This window comes from Salmo salar, chromosome ssa10 (genome assembly GCF_905237065.1).
Source record: "Salmo salar chromosome ssa10, Ssal_v3.1, whole genome shotgun sequence".
Taxonomy (NCBI): Eukaryota; Metazoa; Chordata; class Actinopteri; order Salmoniformes; family Salmonidae; genus Salmo; species Salmo salar.
The window spans coordinates 20,058,089-20,081,348 of NC_059451.1; the positions used below are offsets into that span (position 1 = coordinate 20,058,089).

The 23,260-nt window shown below is 44.0% G+C and overlaps 1 protein-coding gene across 1 annotated transcript in view; it reads right to left on the reverse strand.

Moving 5' to 3' along the window:
- The window catches only part of LOC106613725 (neurocan core protein), a 194,445-nt gene that overhangs the window by 104,471 nt on the left and 66,714 nt on the right, over positions 1-23,260 (reverse strand). The window contains exons 8-9 of the mRNA XM_014216278.2: positions 21,918-22,802; positions 14,202-15,407 (exon numbers count right to left, since the gene is read on the reverse strand). Coding sequence (XP_014071753.2) covers positions 14,202-15,407; positions 21,918-22,802 — 2,091 coding nt within the window. The remainder of the gene's footprint in view (positions 1-14,201; positions 15,408-21,917; positions 22,803-23,260) is intronic.

Sequence of the window (23,260 nt, forward strand, 5' to 3'; positions counted from 1 at the left end):
TGAAATTCAACGGAGGGGCCGCATTTTTTGGGGGACCAATTGTTTGATAAAATCAATTTGTGGGGGCCTCCCGAGTGGCGCAGCAGTATAAGGTACTGCATCCCATTGCTTGAGGCGTCACTACAGACCTGGGTTTGATCCCAGGCTGTGTCACAGCTGGCCGTGACTAGGAGACCTATGAGGCGGCGCACAATTGGCCCAGTATTGTCTAGGTTAGGAGAAGGTTTGGCAGGCTGAGATTTCCTTGTCCCATCGCGCTCTAGCGACTCCTTTGGCGGGCTGGGTGCATGCACGCTGACACGGTCGCCAGGTGCACAGTGCTTCCTTCGACACATTGGTGCGGCTGGTTTCCGGGTTAAGCAGGCATTGTGTCAAGAAGAAGTGCGGCTTGGCTGGGTCGTGTTTTGGAAGACGCACGGCTCTCGACCTTCACCTCTCCCAAGTCCATACGGGAGTTGCAGCGATGAGACAAGACTGTAACTACCAATCGGATACCACAAAATTCGGATTAAATAAGTGGTAAAAGAAAAAAAAATATTTAAACATTTTTTTTATATTATGTATGTATTTTTATATATATCTCGCGGGCCGGATTGAAGTGTCCAGCGGCCCGGATACGGCCCACGGGCCGTACTTTGCTCCCTCCCTTGCTTTAGATCCAGAGAGTGATGATGTCCTCTGTAAGCCATAATATGCAATGCAAAGGTTTGGAGAGAGCAGGTGTGACCAGCTTGATCAAATCCATTAGTCTCTGACAAACTACGATGGATGGAAGAACCAGGAGATCTATTTTGGTCTGGTCATGTCATGCATTGGTGCTGTGTGTGCGCTCGTGCGTCCAGGTGTGTATGATTTTGGAGGGACATGCAAGTATGGAAATGTAAACAGAAAAGTTGAAATGTTAAGAGTTTATCTTTCCCCTCTTAGCCATGCTTTCAGAGTGCTACAGCAAATTATATTAAAAATGTAGGAAGTTCTGTGCCACAGGGATTCATTTCCCTCTCACAGGTCCTTCTTAAATCTATTTTTGCACAGAGCCCTATCATCCCAAAGTAAAACCTTTCCATTTGCATCAACCTCTTGCACACACACACACAAACACATATAGCTTCATCAGAAATGCATGACACTTACAATTAGCTCCACTGGGGAAGCTCGGGAGAGCTAAACCCAGAAACCCTTCACCACCCGAGATCACCTCCTAGCATCACACTAAATTAGCAGGGAGAGAAGCAAGCAACATGTCGACTGGCTACTCAATAGAGACCAATTAAACAGGCCGAGAAACAACAGTGACGGCCAAATTGGGATATTGTTACAACAAGAGCACTTTCCAGTGAGCCTAAATAAATTGCATTATCTGAGCTGTCACACTCCTGAGGAAATAATCCATCCTTCATTATCATCACAGACACATTCTACTAGCTTTCTTCTACTGCTGGTCATGGTTTGTTTTCACCCCCATCTTCAGCTTCTTTCAGAGAGAGGACTAGGTAGGAGAGCCGTTGGAAATCATAGCAGACAGTGTACCCTTTTAGTGCATACCGTACAACATACACCCAACATCTCGAGGAGCATACAGTCGTTTGTGTACGTTTCACAGGGTTGGGAAGTAACTGATTACATGTCATCTAATTACAAAAAATGTACTGAATCGGTTACGTTACCAACAAAAGATATTGTAATAAGGTTATGACACTTTTGAAAAACTAGATCATTACTTAAATTCAGAAAGGATATTTGCAAAAAAATACATTATGACATCTTTCTGTTTTCTCAATGATAGTCAATTCAGCATTGAAAAATGGTGCAAGTTTAAGTGTGTTCCACCTGAGCGAGTCTGACTACAAGTCAGAGACTTCCATGATGACACACCAAACACGTTTGATGGATCCTTTTTGTGTTATTCTTCTAAAGGGAAAGTAATCCAAAAGTTGCATTACTGATTACAATTTTGGGCAACTAGTAACTGTAACGGATTACATTTAGAAAGTAACCTACCCAACCATGACGGTTCATACAAAACCATCAGTTATGTAGGAGGAGAGTACAGCTGTGGTTATGGCCTCTCTAGAGTTGGATCTCTGATGGCAGACGTTGCCGGCTGTTCTGTTTCTGTTCCACAATTCATGTCTGGAGAGCTGCTGCTGACAGCTTCTCTAATAGGAGCACTGCCATGCTGGAGGCTACAGAGGGCTGCTAATAGCAAAGTATAGCAAACTGAACCAGCTCCTTAATATCTCCCGCCTCTTCCCCCTTTTAACGCCCCATTCTGTGGGTGAACTCTCTGGGTACCGCCTGGCACGCCAAGCTCCATCATGCCCTCCACAGCCAGATTGCTCTCTCCCCGAGCTGGTAATAGCATGATGTGACGTGACTGCAATGAGCTCACTGCCTCCAAACTAACTGGAACATCTTCTGAAGTAGAGGATGCATCTCCCAACTCACAAAACCAGCTGGGTTCCGTTTCTTGCCCCGCAACTTTAAAAAAATTGTCTATGAATTCATTGTCTTCCCAGTAAACCTTGATTTCAGCACATCTCTAGGTAAATCTGCCTGCAAAAAGTAAAACTAATATCCTGTATCATGATTGGAACGTGGACGGCCTCCTTTAAATGTCATAAAGCATACTGTATGCATAAGACAGTGGTGGTTCTATCGTTATCTTGGCATGAATGCAAGGTTCTAAGCGCTATGTGATCGCACTCTGTCAGAGAGAAATAATAAGAGTTGTGAAGCGACAGGAGACCGGATAGGGAAACAGGTCGTCTGTCTAGGTCTTTGTTCTCCTGGGGGAAAGGAGCTGTGGTGAAATGACACATCAGTGGTGGAACCTGAGTCCCCATGCATAATCAGATAGGACTGAATACTTTGTCCTAGCTTCCTCTGGTTCCGGCTCCATCCAGGTCAGAGCTGCAGTTTAGAGGGATCCCATTCTGCAGACAAGGACAAAGCCTCTATTGAGCGTTTTATATTCTACTGACTGACAGCCCTCTGACTGCAGACCTCCAATGTCATTTTATACTTCCTGGGACACAGAGGTGATGTGATTTGCAGGTTTATAAGACTCAATGCACCCGTGGGACGCCCGTGCTGTACAAAACAATACAATGACTGATACGGTTTTGAACGAAACACATCAAATTAATGACACTTTTTAATAGGATGAAATATTGCTCGATAGAAGTTCTTTGCTACTGTCGTTTACGACCATCTAAAACAGAATGACCAGTATAAAGTGGACAGCCCAAATGTTCAACCACTGAGGACATTAGATTTCGGCTGTGGTTTGTACTGTGCTGTTTTATCTTCCATACAGACAGTTTGTATACATAAATGTAACAAATCAAATCAAATGTATTTATATAGCCCTTCTTACATCAGCTAATATCTCAAAGTGCTGTACAGAAACCCAGCCTAAAACCCCAAACAGCAAGCAATGCAGGTGTAGAAGCACCACAGGGTGCACCACAACAAGCCCACAGGGACGACTAATATTAATTATCTTCTGTGGAATGACTGAGCACTAATTTCAAACACTCACAGCCATGCTAGGCTAGGGAAGTAATGCCAGGTGGCCATGCTAGGCTAGGGAAGTAGCGTCAGGTAGCCATGCTAGGCAAGGGAAGAAGTGCCTGGTAGCCATGCTAGGCTAGGGAAGTCATGCCAGGTGAAGACTTAATGACTCTGAAGAAGACACAGACACAGAATACCGCCCACTATGATATTCCCAGTCTGAGCACCCAAATGATTGTGCAACTCTTCTGAATGCAATAGTACAGTACACAGCAATCAATGAACACAACCGTGAAGGATCAAACATCATATAAATTAAATCAAATCAAATTTTATTGGTTACATAATCATGGTTAGCAGATGTTAATGCAAGTGTAGCTAAATCCTTGTGCTTCTAGTTCCAACAGTGCTGTAATATCTAACAAGTAATCTAACATTCCACAACAACTACCTAATACACACACATCTAAAGGGATGAATAGAATATGTACATATAAGTATATGGATGAGCGATGGCCGAGCGGCATAGGCAAGGTGCAGTAGATAGTATAAAATACAGTATATACATGTGATATGAGTAATGTAAGATATGTAAACATTATTAAAGTGGCATTATTTAAAGTGGCATTGTTTAAAGTGACTAGTGATCAATTTATTAAAGTGTCCAGTGATTGGGTCTCAATACAGTATATACATGTGATATGAGTAATGTAAGATATGTAGACATTATTAAAGTGGCATTATTTAGAGTGGCATTGTTTAAAGTGACTAGTGATGCATTTATTAAAGTGTCCAGTGATTGGGTCTCAATGTAGGCAGCAGCCTCTCTGAGTTAGAGATGGCTGTTTAGCAGTCTGATGGCCTTGAGATAGAAGCTGTTTCTCAATCTCTCGGTCCCAGCTTTGATGCACTATATACAGCAACATACAGGGAAACGGGGATCTAGGAAGCATCCGTTCACTATTCTTGTTCTCTCAGTTGAACTACAGTACTGTACAGAATGTCTCACAATGTGCTTTCAGGGGGATCCAAGGAAAAGCTCCATTATATTTGTAGAAGAGTATTATAGTATTTTCCCTCTCCAGAACAGCACAGGGATTCAGTCATTCACTATTTATAATTGGAACTTGGCTGTACATAAAGCAAAATATAGTTGTTACAGATTCTGCCAATGGTCTATTGTTGAAGTTAAGGAAAATAGTGTTTTTTTTCCCAGACAAAAACTGTGATACTGTCACAGCCCTTTTAAGTCGGTTTCACTGAGAGTTTTTGTTTCAAAATGGAATAAAAAACCATCTAATCTCACAAAAGCAATATTGGTGACACTTCTTATGAATACCCTCTTCGTAATGGTTTTTATTATGCGTAACAAAATCTGTGTGATTATTATGTATCAAGCATTGCATCTAAAGCAGGGGTGTCAAACTCATTCCATGTAGTAGGGCCTAGTGTCTGCAGGTTTTTGCTTTTGCTTTTCAATTAAGCCCTAGACAACCAGGTGTGGGGAGGTCCTTACTACTCAGTGACCTTAAGTCATCAATCAAGTACAAGGGAGGAGCGGAATCCCGCTGAACCTCGGCCCTCCATGGAATGAGTTTGACACCTGTGATGTAAAGTGTAATAAATGTGCCTATAATGCAAAGAGGGTACTCACACAAGAAGTGTTACCACATGGTGTTGCCCTCGCAGTCCTGTGCATCATAATGTTGTATGACCTTTCTGTGAGTAGCACTTGAAGTTGGTCCACCAAGGGACCATCTCTCTCAGAGAAACAGTACAGATACATCAACACTATGGATGGTGCTTCAGTGCTTACACAGTGGAGAGGAAGCCTTCCTACAATACGCTTAAAGAATACCGATAAAACATTAATTCAATATCTGATTTGGATACTATTCCTTCAATAGGATGTCCTAAAATAAGACAGGATTATCTATGGGACTTCTCTATATAAAGCCACATAAGGAAACTGAGTGGGATCCTGAACCGGGAAGAACACAGTTGTGTATTAGTGAGGCGGTAGTGTCTACATAACCCCAAGAGATACTCACTAGTCTGCTCATTCTCAACACTTTGGTTCCTTCCTTTGTTTCGCCTTGTTACCGGAACACAGAAAGCCAATGCTCTGCACAGTTAGTGTAACCCTCTTTATCTTCTCCTCCACCATGGAGTACAGTTTCCCCAAGGTGCCGCTTTAGCAAATCCCCATTCATTAAATAAGCACCCGGCGAATGGGATTATATCCAGCATGAACGTTTGATATGGAAAATGGACATATTAAGGCGTGGAAAAGAGGACTGGAGGGAAAGATGGAGAGGAGAAACGAGGGAATGGTAGAGGATTTGTGGCGAAGCTGTGTTTATATTGGTGATGAGTATAGTGATTCTTGCTGAGGTTAGCTAAGGGCCTTGGGGGCCAGCGTGGGCCATTGATTGTGGCGTGCCTCAACACCAAGGGCCAAGGAGGCTCTCTAAACATTATTACGAAGGGAGACATAACAATTACCAGAGGAGTTATAAAATACACTATATATATACAGTGGGGGGAAAAGTATTTGATCCCCTGCTGATTTTGTATGTTTGCCCACTGATAAAGAAAGGATCAGTCTATAATTTTAATGGTAGGTTTATTTGAACAGTGAGAGACAGAATAACAACAAAAATATCCAGAAAAACGCATGTCAAAAATGTTATAAATTGATTTGCATTTTAATGAGGGAAATAAGTATTTGACCCCCTCTCAATCAGAAAGATTACTGGCTCCCAGGTGTCTTTTATACAGGTAACGAGCTGAGATTAGGAGCACACTCTTAAAGGCAGTGCTCCTAACCGCAGCTTGTTACCTGTAAAAAAGACACCTGTCCACAGAAGCAATCAATCAATCAGATTCCAAACTCTCCACCATGGCCAAGACCAAAGAGCTCTCCAAGGATGTCAGGGACAAGATCGTAGACCTACACAAGGCTGGAATGGGCTACAAGACCATCGCCAAGCAGCTTGGTGAGAAGGTGACAACATTTGGTGCGATTATTCGCAAATGGAAGAAACACAAAAGAACTGTCAATATCCCTCGGCCTGGGGCTCCATGCAAGATCTCACCTCATGGGGTTGCAATGACCATGAGAACGGTGAGGAATCAGCCCAGAACTACACGGGAGGATCTTGTCAATGATCTCAAGGCAGCTGGGACCATTGTCACCAAGAAAACAATTGGTAACACACTACGCCGTGAAGGACTGAAATCCTGCAGCGCCCGCAAGGTCCCCCTGCTCTTTGGCATCAACTCAACTCGCCGTGTTTGGAGGAGGAGGAATGCTGCCTATGACCCCAAGAACACCATCTCCACCGTCAAACATGGAGTTGGAAACATGCTTTGGGGGTGTTTTTCTGCTAAGGGGACAGGACAACTTCACCGCATCATTTGACGGGGTCATGAACTGTCAAATCTTGGGTGAGAACCTCCTTCCCTCAGCCAGGGCATTGAAAATGGGTCGTGGATGGGTATTCCAGCATGACAATGACCCAAATCACACGGCCAAGGCAACAAAGGAGTAGCTCAAGAAGAAGCACATTAAGGTCCTGGAGTGGCCTAGCCAGTCTCCAGACCTTAATCCCATAGAAAATCTGTGGAGGGAGCTGAAGGTTCGAGTTGCCAAACGTCAGCCTCGAAACCTTAATGACTTGGAGAAGATCTGCAAAGAGGAGTGGGAATAAATCCCTCCTGAGATGTGTGCAAACCTGTGGCCAACTACAAGAAACTTCTGACCTCTGTGATTGCAAACAAGGGTTTTGCCACCAAGTACTAAGTCATGTTTTGCAGAGGGGTCAAATACTTAAAACGCATGTCAAAAATGTTATAAAATTATTTGCATTTTAATGAGGGAAATAAGTATTTGACCCCTCTGCAAAACATGACTTACTATCGAGTTCCAAACTGCCGCAGGTAGCAACGTCAGCACAAGAACTGTTCATCGGGAGCTTCATGAAATCGGTTTCCATGGCCGAGCAGCCACACATAAGCCTAAGATCACCATGCGCAACGTCAAGCGCCGGCTGGAGTGGTGTAAAGCTCACTGCCATTGGACTCTGGAGCAGTGGAAACGCATTCTCTGGAGTGATGTATCACGTTTCACCATCTGGCAGTCTGACGGACTAATCTGGGTTTGGCGGCTGCCAGGAGAACGCTACCTGCCCAAATGCATAGTTGTATTTTTTATTTAACCTTTATTTAACTAGGCAAGTCAGTTAAAGACAAATTCTTATTTACAATGACAGCAAACCCCGGCCAAACCCTCCCCTAACCCGGACGACGCTGGGCCAATCGTGCGCCGCCCTATGGGACTCCCGCTCACAACCGGTTGTGATACAGCCGGGATGGGGTTGAGGTCAGGGCTAAATCCCATCAACCCCATTTAGTGCCAACTTTAAAGTTTGGTGGAGGAGAACTAATGGTCTGGGGCTGCTTTTAATGGGTCGGGCTAGGCCCCTTAGTTCCAGTGAAGGGAAGTCTTAACACTACAGTATACAATGACATTCTAGACGATTCTGTGCTTTCTTTGTGGCAAAACAGCTTCTATCTCAAGGCCATCAGACTGCTAAACAGCAATCACTGTTTCAGCATGACAATGCCCCCATACACAAAGCGAGTTCCATACAGAAATGGTTTGTCGAGATCTGTGTGGAAGAACTTGACTGGCCTGCATAGAGCCCTGACCTCAACCCCATCGAACACCTTTGGGATGAATTGGAACGCTGACTGCAAACCAGGCGTAATCGCCCAGCATCAGTGCCCTACCTCACTAATGCTCTTGTGGCTGAATGGAAGAAAGTCCCTGCAGAAATGTCCAACATCTAGTGGATAACCTTCCCAGAAGAGTGGAGGCTGTTATGGCGGACCAACTCCATATTAATACCCAGGATTTTGGTATGAGATGTTCGACGAGAGGTCATGCAGTGTACATAAACCTGAAGGAACTGGAAGAGGCACTCTGACAGAAACAGGACAAATAAAATCAATATTCTTAGGTCTATGGGTACAGCACAGCCTTTCACAGAGCCAGACAGACACCACAGTATCAAGGTCTCGTACGAAGGCTGGAGACAAACTGAGCATCCATATCGACACTATCCGCAATCAGGGGCCATACAGTATGCCAAGCTGTTTTCTCCAACCCAAATTTAACACTCCAATTCAGGGCTTCTTGGTTATTAATGTGTGGTGGGTCTGATTCATCTAAGAGCCTTGGCAAAGCTTTAGCCAAGGAGGCCATAATTCCTATTTCCTGTTTGCCACCTCTCGGACAGTCTCAGATTGGTGTTGGTAATTTAAGGGTCCGAAAGACAGGCTGCACACTGTAAACCTCCTTCTCCTTCTGCTCTATAACTCTCTGCACATGAATGCCAAGTTGGGAGTCTCTGTGTAAATTTTCTGCAGGGTTACCTTGTGAAGTATGAAGCAGATCGTAAACAAGGAGGTGGATATATGGCGAAGGACTTTTACAAGCCATTTTCAGTATACTTAAATATAAAACAATATAGTTCCACCTCAATTTCCAGATACTCTGTTATAATGTCACTGAGTAAATTTGCTTTAGATTTTACATTATGCAAACGAGGAAGAGTAATTAACCCCTTACATGCTGACTTGACCACTTGCGCATGTGCGCCATCGCGTGTGCACCATCGCGTGCATGTTGATTTTGTCCCCCAATACCAGACACGATCAGGACACACCAGACACGATCAGACACGATCAGGTTGACATATCAAAACAAACTCTGAACCAACTATATTAATTTTGGGACAGGTCAAAAAGCATTAAACATTCATGGCAATTTAGCTAGCTAGCTTGCTGTTGCTAGCTAATTTGTCCTTGGATATAAACATTGGGTTGTTATTTTACCTGAAATGAACAAGGTCCTCTACTCCGACAATTAATCCACAGATAAAAGGGTAAACGTTTGTTTTCTAGTAACCTCTCCTCCTTCTGGTTTCTTCTTCTTCTTTGGACTTTATATGGCGGTTGGCAACCAACTATAAGGTGCATTACCACTCCCGACTAGACTGTAGTGTGGATCTCAGTTCATCTTTCAATCACCTACGTAGGTGTATGCTCCTAAAAACCAATGAAGAGATGGCACGTGGGTATATGCTCCTAAAAAACAATGAGGAGATGGGAGAGGCGGGACTTGCAGCGCGTCACGCATCACAAATAGAACCAAGTTCTATTTTAGCGCCTGGCAAAGCAGACGCTCGTTGACGCGCGCAAGCAGTGTGGGTGCAATCATTGAAAAACATGTACATTTATTTTGCAACCCTCACGTATGCAACGTGAGCGGTGTGGTCAGCATGTTAGAGTCTATTGACGCACCGGTGCATCAATATAAGTAACATAATAAAAAAATTGCCATCAAAATATGTCAGTTTAAGCTAAAGATATCTGCGGTGGAAGGTGGCCGAGTTACAGCGATGTTTGTCAGACCATGACACATCACGAAAAATCGGTCTTCTCACGAAAACAGCTGTAGTGTCAGAATGGTATAGGATAGACAATTCAAAACCATATTCCTTATTATTTTTTTTACTCTCTTTTTTGCCATTTATGAATGTGTTATTCAATTTGCTTCTATGTGTCACGATTGTGTGGAGAGACGGACCAAGGCGCAGCGTACGTAACGTTCCACATCTTTATTATAAAGTGAAACGCACAAAAAACAAGAACAAACGAAACGTGACGTTCTGGAGTGCTCACAGGCAACTACACAAAAACAAAACAAGATCCCACAAAACACAGTGGGGAAATGGCTGCCTAAATATGGTCCCCAATCAGAAACAACGATAAACAGCTGCCTCTGATTGGGAACCATACCAGGCCAACATAGAAATAGAACAACCTAGATTACCCACCCAAGTCACACCCCGACCTAACCAACATAGAGAGAAAAGGCTCTCTATGGTCAGGGCGTGACACTATGGGATTTGGTACTAAAGGCCAAATTCAATATTTTACCAAATATATATATAGATATATTTGTTTAATATCTAAAAGGGTTCTACAATTCAAAATCAAATCCACCCAACATCTTAGACTTAGAGAATGAAAGGGTTTTCAATTAAATGTATGCATGTTTACATTAGGCCTACATGGCGCAAAAAAACGCCTTCTCTGGAGTATTCACCTGTCCTGATTTCAGTGTCTGTGTGTGTGTATGTGTGTGTGTGTGTGTGTGTGTGTGTGCGTGTGTGTGTGTGTGTGTGTGTGTGCGTGTGTGCATGCATGCATGCACGTATGTGTCCATGTGTGTGTCTGGCGCTCATGGACTACACATGTGTGATTACACATGTGTGATTATGCATATTTATCCCATCGGGAGCCTGGTGTATGTGGGTCCATCTGTATCTGTATGTGTTTAGCTGGAGGGCATGTGAGGTAGGGAAGTGGAGCATTGGTTGAAATAGAGCCTTGCTGGTCTTATCCCCATGTTATACATGGATAGTTAGTATTAGTATTTTATTAGAGGAAGTGGTGTTGGAGGGCCAGTAGGAGGCAGTAGTATGCACCCTTTCCTCTGGTCTAAAAAAATATCCCAATGCCCTGACATTGCTCTGTGTAGGGTGCAGTCTTTAGGGTGGGACGTTAAATGGGTGTCCTGACTCTCTGTGGTCACTAAAAGATCCCATGGCACGTATTGTAAGAGTAGAGATATTAACCCTGGTGTCCTGGCTAAATTCTCAATCTGGATCTCATACTATCATGGTCATCTAATCATCCCCAGCTTACAATTGGCTCATTCATCCCCCTCCTCTGCCCTGTAACTATTCCCCAGGTTGTTGCTTTAAATGAGTCAATTTACCTGGTAAAATAAGTCTAAAAATAAAAATAAAATACAATACAATTCGGATCCCCAATAGCTGTTGTTGAAGCACACAAAACATGACATAATACAGAACATCAATCGACAAGAACAGCTCAAGGCCTGAACAACACACATTTAAAATAAGAACAATAGAACCAAAAAAAAGGCTCTACGGACAGTTACACACATACATTAGTACATACACATATGTCAATGAGTTAATTTGGTCAGGTAGGGGAGAGGCTGTGAGATGTTTTATAAAAAAAAATTTAAAGCAAATTTTGCTGTTTGCTTGAGTCATTTGAGATAGAATGGAGTTCCATGTCATCATTGCTCTATATAATACTGTGTGTTGCCTTAAATTCGTTCTGGATTTGAGGACTGTGAAGAGACCCCTGGTGACATGTCCGGTGGGGTAAGTAGGTCTGTCAGAGCTGTATGCAAGATGATTATATAGACAATTTAGAATTTTCAACACATTAATATTTCTCAAAAAAACAAGAATTGATGCAGTCAATCTCTCCTCTACTTTGAGCCAAGAGAGACTGACATGTGGGGTGGCAGGTAGCCTAGTGGTTAGAGCATTGGGCCAGTAACCAAAAGGTTGCTAGATCAAATCCCTGAGCCAACAAGATAAAAATATGTTCTGAACAAAGGCAATTAACCCGCTGTTCCTAGGCCGCCATTGTAAATAAGAATTTGTTGTTAACTGACTTACCTAGCAAAAAAAACATGCATACTGTTGACATTAGCCCTCTGTGTACATTGAAGGACAATATGTGCTGCTGTGTTCTGGGCAAGATGCAGCTTTTATATGTCCTTCTTTGCAGCAGCACTTGACCATATCACCAGGAAATAGTCAAGATTAGATCAAACTAGAGCATGCAGGACTTGTTTGGTTGATGGTGGTGTTTATCACAGACAGACCTCTCTTTAGCTTTACAACAATTGAATGAATATGCCTTGACCATGACAATTCACAGTATAAGGTGACACCAAGAAGTTTAGTCTCCTCAACTTGCTCAACAGCCACATCATTCATTCACTAGATTCAGCTGAGGTCTAGATCTTAGGGAATGAGTTGTACAAGTACCAAATACAATGCTTTTAGTTTGAGATAATGTCTAAAATTACATTATATTATGTTCAGCACTAGTTTATTACTAGCCACCCATTCTAAAACTGACTGCAACCCTTTGTTTAGGGATTTCACTAGCTGTGGTTGGTGACATGTATAATGTTGAATTATCAGCATACCTACACACACAGGCTTTAAGGCTATAGGTAGATCATTCGTAAAAATAGAAGACAGTAAAGGGCCAAGACAGCTCCCTTACGGAATACCACACTTTACATGTTTTACATTAGAGAAGCTTCCATTAAAGACAACCCTCTGTTAAAGGGGGGGGGCTGAGACCAGCACATTACAACAATACCCTATACTGATATCATGATAAGATAGATAGAGAGAGAAAGAGGGAGAGAGTGAAGGGGGTGGGTGAGAGACCACAAAAAGGAGAGTGGCGAGAGAAGGCAGAGAGAGACAACAAAAAGGAGAGAGCAAGAGCAAGAGAGAGAGAGAAGAGAGAGAGAGAGAGAGAGAGAGAGAGAGAGAGAGAGAGAGAGAGTGTTTACTGTACATTTTCTCTTTGTTTATTATCTATTTCACTTGCTTTGGCAATGCAAACATATGTTTCCTATGCCAAGAAAGCCCTTACATTGAAATTGAAATTGAGAGAGGTAGCAATAGGAAGAGAGAGAGAGACTGAGGCTATTTTTCCAGGACAGATCTGGGCTGTGTTGTGGGGCTCGGGGGACAGTGTTACTGCAGTAGCTGATCATTGATTAAAGGGGCTTATGAACTTCCACCTGCAGCAGTAAGAGAGGACAAAAACTGCCCCTCCTCCTCCTCCTCCTCCTCCTCCTCCTCCTCCTCTCATCCCTCTCTCTCCCCTCACCCTGGGCCCTGATCTACCCTTTTCTTTACCTGCTCACTCACTCAATCCAGCTGGATGTGGTTGGATGTAGGAAACAAAGTCGTACAGTCATAAAGGACATTTGAGGCATGCATTCCAAGATATGCAGCTACCAGATGTGCTATGCTGCATTATTCATTCATAGTCATTTATTCTACATAGGACATCAAAGTTCCTTCCACGGATATGAACTTTGCACTGAAATAGGTATTTAAATATTTCACCAGAACTTTCTAAGCAGGAAGTCAGCCCTACTGTGTGGATTTCATACGAGGCCAAGATAAAAAATAAAAAACTCTTCAACCAAGGATGTTACCTTCCCTTCCTGCCTTCATTGCGGACTAAAAAATTAAACCCCATTCCCATCAGGGTGACTCAATGTTTACAAGTCTATACATGCTGTATCCTTCTGAACATGGACAAGGGCCTTGCTCGGCGAGAGACGGGGGGGAAGAGTCAATTACAGCTCGCATCTTCTAGCTTCCGTCAACATTGATTTGCCGGGGCCTAAGAGCTCAGCCTCTCACAGCCTGCCTAATTGCACTAACCCTGACCCTGTAATTACTACACTAAGGCTGTTTCCATTCAACCAGTTCACAGCCCCTTTTTGTTTACAGCAGCACTCTCTGATGCCCAACATACATACATAGATAGAGAGACAGAGACACAGAGACACAGAGACAGAGAGACAGAGAGAGAGAGAGAAAGAGCATCGGCAACATCATGAAATCGATTGTGGGGCGTCAGATCCCCTCCTACGGATTAGCGCATATTATGATGAGGAATAGATTTTATAATTATACAGCATGATTACATAAAGGCTGATAATGTTGATGGTAATATAGAGAACCTACCTGAAGGGTTGAGGTCATAGCCCCAGGTGGGCACAAAGACACCAAAGGGGTTCTTCTCTGTCTTCTCTGTGGTCACAGGGGTTTTGTCCTCCTTAGATTTGGGGTTCCTCCCTCCCAAAGGCTTCCACCCTTTTCCCACCACGAACGACTCTGAAACGGCCAACCTGGACTCGGCCTCACGATCGCTGCTCTTCAGAATGGACACTGGCGTGGTCAACTGAGTGGAAGCTGTGGCCGTTTGTGGTCCATCTCTGGTCAGAGGTGTGGTACTGATTGTCTTCTCTCTCTCCACCGGAACCCATACGATGGAGATAGGAGGCTCCCTGGTGGAATCTGTTCTCTGGGTGTCTGCTGTGGAGGTTTTGATGGTGGTCAGGGGCTCCATAGGGGCTGCAGCTCTGGAGGTAACCCCAGGTGTGGTGGTCTCATCTGGGCTGCGTTGTCTCTCAGTCACTCTGGTTGTGTTCAGGTTCTGCTTCCTGACCACAGGGGAGAAGCCACCTTTCTTACTGGAGGTGGCTGGAAGCAGTTTCTCAGTGGGGCGTCGGACATAGACAATCTCTCCCCTGGCCTCCTCAACGGTTCCCCCCGGGCCCTGGCTGGAGCTTGCAGCAGAAGCAGCAGCAGCTGCAGGTGAGGTGGTGGGCTGGTCCACCAGCTGCCACTGGGAGATAGTGGTGTGTTCTGCTACTGTTTGGCTCTGGGTTTGGGTCTGGGTGGGTTTCAGTCCAGACACCGGAGGCTTTGTGCTGCTGCTGGCACCGCTGGCTGGATTGGTGTTACCGTTAGATCCAAAGCCTCTTGATAAATCGTTCACTCCTCTCCCGCTTCCCTCCGTCTCTGTTTCTTTATCCCCCTCCTCTCTTTCCAGGACGTCTCGAGGGATGCTGTGGTCCTCATCCTGGTCCCTCCCCTCGCCAGAGTAGTTCTCTGGGTTGGTTGGCAGGGTCATGACCTCCAGGGGCCCTGCTTTGGCCTCCATTGGCTCCCAGGTGGAATCCTTCCCCACGTAGGCCATGTGTCCCTCCGGCACAAGCTTAGAACCCTTCATGGCCTTGAGGGCCCATCTCAGCTGGCTGCCTGTGGCTGGTGCCGGGGCCCCTGGGGATGAAGCCAGCTCATACCTGGTGCCATGGTGGGGGCCTCCTGATACATTCAAAGCCTCCACAGTCTTGCTACTACCACCGGGCCCCAGTTCTGTGAATCCTGCAGGAGGACAACACGCATTCATTAGCTTAGAGTGGGAGGGAAATCGGTTGTATTATATTCATTAAATGCACATTGAATAAGCAATCATAAAACACGGCTGCCACGCTGCCTCCAGTGCAGCAGTCATTATATTTAAATAATTAAAATCGAGTTTCATTATGTATTATCCTTTTTATATTATTTATCCATTCTTATATCTTTATACCCAGATGTGTGACATAGTGTACAGGGTTTTCCATATGCAAACAGAAATAAAGTGTAAGATATTAAATGGTAATTGGTTGTTGTGTAGCTCCCCAGGAAGGATGGTTATTAATTTGTATGCTGGAGGCAAACGCTCATTCACGGCAACAATTGACTATAATTCCTGCTAAATCTGTGAAAATATTTATTCTCATTTATTCCATCGTAGTACAAATAATGGTGCAGCTGTTTGTATTCCAGCACAAAGCGCAGTAGCAGACCCACATTGCGTATCAGGCCCAGCACACAAATTAAGAGAATCTGGCCAAGGCAATTTCACACTTCATACTCTGTCTCTTTTCTCATTCCATAGAAACTCTCCTAGACCCCAAACCAAGCTACAGTCAATCCCTGTATAAAACAGTAAAAACGTGTAAAAAACACTATCCTTTATTGACTTCCTATACTATACAATATATACGCCAGGGTTGGGGTCAATTCCATTTAAATTCCAGACAATCCAGCAAGTGCACTGAAATTCCAATTCCAATTATCTTCAATGATTTTCAATGAGAAAACATTTCAAATGGAATTGGAATTTGGTTTAATTTCTGAAATGACTGGAATTTAAATGGAATTGACCCCAACCCTGATCTACACCATTGCTTATTGAGATTAAGCACACCGCTTTGCTCCTTCTAGTTAATATACTACACCATACTGTATCTACACTATGAATTATTCAGACGAACTGTGTGGCTTGCTTTTCAGTAGTGCATCTCTTCAGGGTATTACTGTATAAGACAGTAGGGATGTAAAGATTCACAGATATGCATTGGTCCCCGGTGCATTGGTCCGCGGATCCCAAACCGATCCAAATGTAGCACGCATCAGTCACAAAATAGATTCAAACGTTACAAATCGTCGGTTACATATTCAATTCTTTCTACCTTCCAAAAATACCTCTCATCTTTTGTGACAACTGATGCGTCCTCCCCTTCAGTGTTGAACTGCAGGTAACTGTGTTGACAGTCATTGATCTACAAGTCATTTAGCATGCCGAACAACCCCAGGCAATAACAGTAGCCTAGTCAAACTGTGCCCAGTTTCGCACGCTTACCAACGCGAGGTAGGCGGCCTGTTCCTGATCTTGCACAACTGCACTGCACCTTTAGCAATCAAATGCTAAAATGGCTTTATGTGATATTAGGCTTTATTAATTGAGTGACATCCTATGTAATTTGCTAGGTTATTATTATCTATTCTCTGTTAACATTTGTGTTTTCCCAGAATAAAAGTAAGCTATCAGAGACATCTCTCATCTGGCTATACCTGCTAAACGGGGTACACAATAGATATTGTTTTGATTGTTCAGGTTCAGCATCAACAATAGTTTTGGTAGTTTTGCTTTAAAAACTTCAGTGTATATGTTCATTTTTATATATACAGGGTAAAGTTGATAATTTCATAATGAGGACAGCAACCACTTTTGCGAGGAGCACTGGCCAAAGCGAGAGGAGAAGAGAACATTGGCTAATTTCTAAACGATAAACACTAAATCTGCAAAAATGTTAATTAGTGGGTGATGGTGATTTCAAAACAAAAGTGAGGGGACAAAAAACAGGCTACATTGCCCCGCCTAATCTGCTAGTGGGGCGGTAGATGCCTAGTCTCCCTTATGGTTCAGCTCAGGTGCCTACATACACCATAGACATACATATTTTACACACATACACCACACACACAGCTCCATCAGAAGCATATTTTAATTTAGAATGGAAAATGTATGTGTTTATGAAACAAATGTTAGTGCATAGAACCGAATCCGAATCGCACCAAATAGTTTCTAACTAAAACGTGACGTTCCTGTATCGTATCGGTGCACATGTAATTTGGATACGTATCGAATCATCTTGAAAGGTAAAGATGCACATCCCTATTAGACAGCTACAGTATCTTCAGAAAGTATTCATACCTCTTGACTTATTGTCACGACTTCTACCGAAGTTGATGCCCCTCCTTGTTCGGGTGGTGTTCGGCGATCGACGTCACCGGCCTTCTAGCCACCATTGATCAGTTTTTCATTTTCCATTGGTTTTGTCTGGTCTCTTTACACACCTGTTTCATATCCCAGTAATTATATGTTGTGTATTTAACCCTCTGATTCCCCTCATTTCTCTGTCGGTGATTGTTTGTTTGTTATGTACGTGTTGTTTCTGTATCGGTGTGCGACGGGTTATTGTTTTACCCGGATTATTTTTCTACGTTGGTTTTGGAAATAAATACTCAATTTTTTAACCACTCTGTTTTCTCCTGCGCCTGACTTCCCTGCCACCTACATACACGGACTATGACACTTATTCTATATTTTGTTGTGTTACAGCCTGGATTCAAAACTCAAAAACCCATCTACACACAATACCCCATGATGACAAAGTGAAAACATGTTTTTAGAATTGTTTGCACATTTATTGAAAATTAAATACTTAATTTACATAAGCATTTCAAGCAAAACTACCAAAACTATTGTTGATGCTGAACCTGAGTGGCTTCTGTCTGGTGGTAGCTAATCCTGAGAAAAAGGCACATGACAGCACGCCTGGAGCTTGCAAAAAAGGCACGTGAAAAGCCCGGATTGGTGAAGTGCTATAGAGAATCAGCCAAGGAACCCTGAGTTTGTCAGAGTGGTCACCTCCTGACCAAGGTCCTTCTTGCATGGTTGCTCAGTTTGGTCAGACGGCCAGCTCTAGGCAGAGTCTGAGTGGTTCCATATTCTATCCATTTCCCAATGGAGACCACTGTGCTCTTGGAATCTTTCAACACTATAAATTGTTTTATACCCTTCCGCACATATATGCCTCATTACAATTCAATCTCGGAGATCTACAGACAGTTCCTTGGACTTCATGGTATAGTTTCTGCTCTGGCATGCACATCTCAAGGATGAGCAAAGGAAATAGGATGCACCTGAGCTCAATTTTGGAGTGGCATAGCAAAGGGGTGTGAATACTTATGTAAATGAGATATTTCTGTATTTAATTTTCAATAAATTTGCAAAGATTTATAAAAACATGTCTTCACTTGGTCATTATGGGGTGTGTAGATGGGTGAGAAAAAAAAAGATTTAATCCATTTTGAATTCAGGCTGTAACACAACAAAATGTTGAGTAAGTGAAGGGGCATGAATACTGTCTGAAGGCACTGTACAGTATAGAGTACCTCAAACCCAGCTTCTAAGTCTAGCTCAACACAGAACAGCAGAGCGTGCTCTCTGAGGTGCAAAGCACCACAGCAGGAGCTCTGGTTATACTACATAATACAACAACCTACTGTGGGTAGAAACATACACAAATATGTTGACAAATGAAATATTAAAAAAATACTAAATTATTCAGAGGTTTGCATGTTGCCTTCTCCTATGTACTATATGAGTGCGGATTCATTTACATAAGAGATGTAGACTGTGTTATTATCTAATTAATTATTGGAATAATAGCTACTTAACCACTTTGCCTTCACATACTGATGAGATAATGAGATAATGAATTAATCAAGTCTGATGATCTATTCTAATGGCTGATATATTAAATAAAAAGAGCATATTATACACCGAATGTGTTATGATTATTTCATGCTAGGCCCCGTATTATGAATGTCATATTTCACTGCTGTCGTTTGCTGTGAGTTTTGGCTTACAATAAGTCAACACAAAACAAACATCATCGTACTGTGATAAATTGCCTACAAACGACTAAATCGAGGCAAGTCAATTATGTGCTCCATTGTGGGTTTTCAGTGACAGCGGTGCTGTATATCAGCTGTTTATCCGTCTCTTTCTTGGGTAAACAAGCGGAGTCAAACCCTCAGGTCACAAAGCATAATGGGAGAAGGGTCGAAGCCTTCTCCGGGACACGTTGTATTAATGCAGTCTCAGCACTACTGTTGTAAGATACGGCATCTAATTAACACACACAGACACACACACGGGCGCGGACTCACACACACACAGACTCACACAAGGCCTCACATACACACATGCTAGCACACACGCTAGCACACACCCACACACGCTAGCACACACACTAGCACACACGCTAGCACACACCCACACACGCTAGCACACACCCACACACGCTAGCACACACGTTAGCAAACACCCACACACGCTAGCACACATACTAGCACACACGCTAGCACACACGCTTGCACACACCCACACACGCTAGCACACACCCACCTACACACGCTAGCACACACCCACACACACTAGCACACATGCTAGCACACACCCACACACACTAGCACACACGCTAGCACACACCCACACACGCTAGTGTAGCACATGGGGATGTGTGAAATCTACTCCTCAGCCTGAAGAGTCCCCACTTGCGTTAGCTTTTCACATGGCATGACTGGTAACACGCTTTGGGAGGGTTTTCACGTGAGCTAGCAAAGCAGAGGTCCTGGGTTCAACCTCTTTTTGAGTCGAATCAGGAGGAAGCTGTACTCGCGAAGCAAGCAGCGTGACATCCGTAATACTACCACATACGCTAACACACACATGCAGTAAGATATGGCGTCTAGTAAAGATGACAGGGAAAAGTTATTATGTGGCGTGTGAATCATGTCACACTCATCTATCTGGAGTGTGATGTTTTACCAAAATTATTTATTCCCACGATGCTTTGCTAAGGCTATGTGGGAAAACAGGGATTGAGGTTCAAGTGTCAAGATTCACATGCAATGTCTTTCCTGAGACGTGCTTCTTCACAGTTCTCCACCCTAGCTTCCCGCCAGTCAGAATAATAAAAATGACAGCATCGATAATGAAGATTTCAGAGATGCAAGTAACAGCGCTCAATAACGTAGTTAATATCAAGCGAGCGATGCCACTTTAAGAGGATATATCAATTGAAACAGCTTCCTAAAAAAAGAGCGCTTCAAAAGCCCCTTCCTGATTTCTCCTCTTCTCCTCTCTTCTTTTTGTCCTTCACGGTTTCCCTCCGCTCATCATCGCCATTGATAATGACCGCCTACGTTCACCCAAGGCCGTCCTAAATGGGGGAGACGTAGATGGCAAAGAGTGCGGCAATGAGCACCTAGCCAGCCCTGTATTAATTGAAAGAGGCTGTGAATAATGTATGCAGACTAAAGCTATATTTTCATCCAGCATAAAACATTAACACCTTGGGGTTGGCTTTTTGGTTTCAAGGAGTCCTGGCCATAGAAGGGGCCCTACCTTTATTGAACCAACTTAAACACCGCTGTGCACGACAAGCTCGTTCTCTCTATTCTTAGCCCTGGTGACTGTGTTGTGTAAGTGGAGGCCCGTATGATAAAACATTGCTTGGTTGCCTGTCTGTCCCTCCTTTGCACAGCAGAGGAATCACAGCTATTGATTGTGGTTTGAAGTCGGCAGGGCTCTCAAGTGGGGAATATCCCAATATGGTGACCTTTACGACCCACACACCTAGCTCAGCTCTATGGAGAATTAACTGGGGTTTTGGTCACTGAGCCAACAGACACAGAAGTAGACATGAACACACACACACGTACACCTACACACGGACGTAGACATGTACACAGAGAGACACATGCGCGCACACACACACCCACACACACACATACACACACAAGCTCAGCATGGCGACCTGATTCCAGATAGACCTTATTTTTATCTATTCACATCAGCTATTGCTTTGGCCTGATTCGCTCTCTGCTCTAATTTTCCTCTTTGCACTGCGTTTCTCACCTCTGCTGGAAGCAGGCTTAGTGAAGGATGGCTCTAAACAATTGCTAACATACACTCAATGTGCATATAAATTCAATGTCATTTCTCCCTGGGAAAAACAAAGAAGGAAATGGGAGTAATGTTTTGATATTCTGGAAATTCTAACATCTGTGACACAGAGACAGTGTCTAGGAGCAACAATCTGAAATGCAGAATGTCATTTTTTATTTTTCATAATGATGAATCATTTTCCTATTCTACTTCCATTGTCCTCCACAGAGTGGCTAAATGTTTCTCCCATAAATATTGTCCTGAGACAGTGTCTAACAGTATGAAACAAACCTCACCATAGCTGGCATTCATAGAAACCATATTTTCAATGTACTACCTTCGTAAACAGCGCATTTTCAATTTCACACAAGCCATTGATTTGGAAGAAAATACTGAGGCCGGGCAATATGCCTCGGAAATAGGAACGAAAAAAGAAAATTACTTTTAGAGTGAAAATGTAATGAACTACATTTTAAAGAGACAGCGTGTACTCAGACAACCCACACAGCCTCTCTGATGGATGGATTGCAGGTGGCTCTTACCATTAGAGGAGGAGGCTGAAGGGTTAGTTAGGGATGTGCTTGGATCCTTCCTCCCTGGCTGGGTGTACAGGATCACAGGGCCAAATGGGACCACCTCTTTCTCCTGCTCAGTCAGACCCTCCTCTGAGCTGGTGAGCCCACCGGTGGATGTCTTGAGCGAGGGGCCTCCGCTCCGATGCTCCATGATGCCATTGTCAGTGCTTCCTTTGCTGCCAAGCTTGGGCCTCACTTCGGTGGGGTTGACCTTAGCCGACCCTGGGGGTGCCTGGTCTACCACAGCTCCTGTCCCCTCGGGCAGTGAGGCAGGTGTGGCTGGGGGAGGGGCCTCCGTGTCGGTCTCCACAGAGCCCGTCCAATACTTGAAGGGCTTCATCAGGTTGTTGACGAAGCTATGGAGAACGCTATTGGCAGTCTGGACCTGGAGTGTTGGAGAGGTCTGGGAGGAAAGAGGGGAGTCCGACGACCCGAAACGCCCCTCCTCGTCCCCCTCACCCTCCACCTCCTCCTGGGCAGAACCTCCGTGGGTCTCCAGACTCTCCAGGGCAGACAGACTCAGGGTACTGGTCTTGGTCTTAGGGCTGGAGGAGGCGTCCTGAGGGGCTCCAGTCTTGGATCGGTCCTGGGTCTCCTGGTTCTCCTCTCCCCAGCGCTGGGTACCCTCCCCTGGCTGGAGGTGGATTACCACGTGCTCCTCTGAGATCTCAGAGGACTCGTTGCCACTAGCGATGGAGCTGATTCCCTCCTTGTCCAGGTCCACGATGCCAGTCCAGGTGGAGGGTTGGGGGAAGGGGTCAGAGCGCTGGGGCTCAGTGTCTGATGAGTTGTTCTCTGGCTCTCTGTATTGGAGGAACCCTGGCTGGGCTGCCTGGACTCCTGCTTCACGTTCTGGAATTATATAAAAAAAATATATTAGCATTCTTATTTGCTTTCCTGGCAATAAGGCATGGGCTTTAAATAATAATCTTTGCAATAAGCTGTGAATCGTCCACATTCTTATATGTTGATGACCTCTGTTTTTGGTTTTGTTTCAGTAATAAAGTATAAATAATACATTTAGACATGTTCTTCCTCTCTCCTTGGGTTACTTTCTTTTAGGGCAAAGTCTAAGATAAGACTTCATTACGTCTGTATCAATTTAGTCCCTGTCAATCATCCTCCATGACACGCCGAGGAGGTAATGCAGATCACACGCTGCACAAACACAATCAAATCCAAGCACACAGCACACAGCACACAGGAGTGTACAGTCGTTCCAAAGTGAACTTGAAACTAAGTTAGACAAATCACCAGTGGTCCAGTAACATTATAAACACTCTAGAATGACACTGCAAGGACATTGAGGC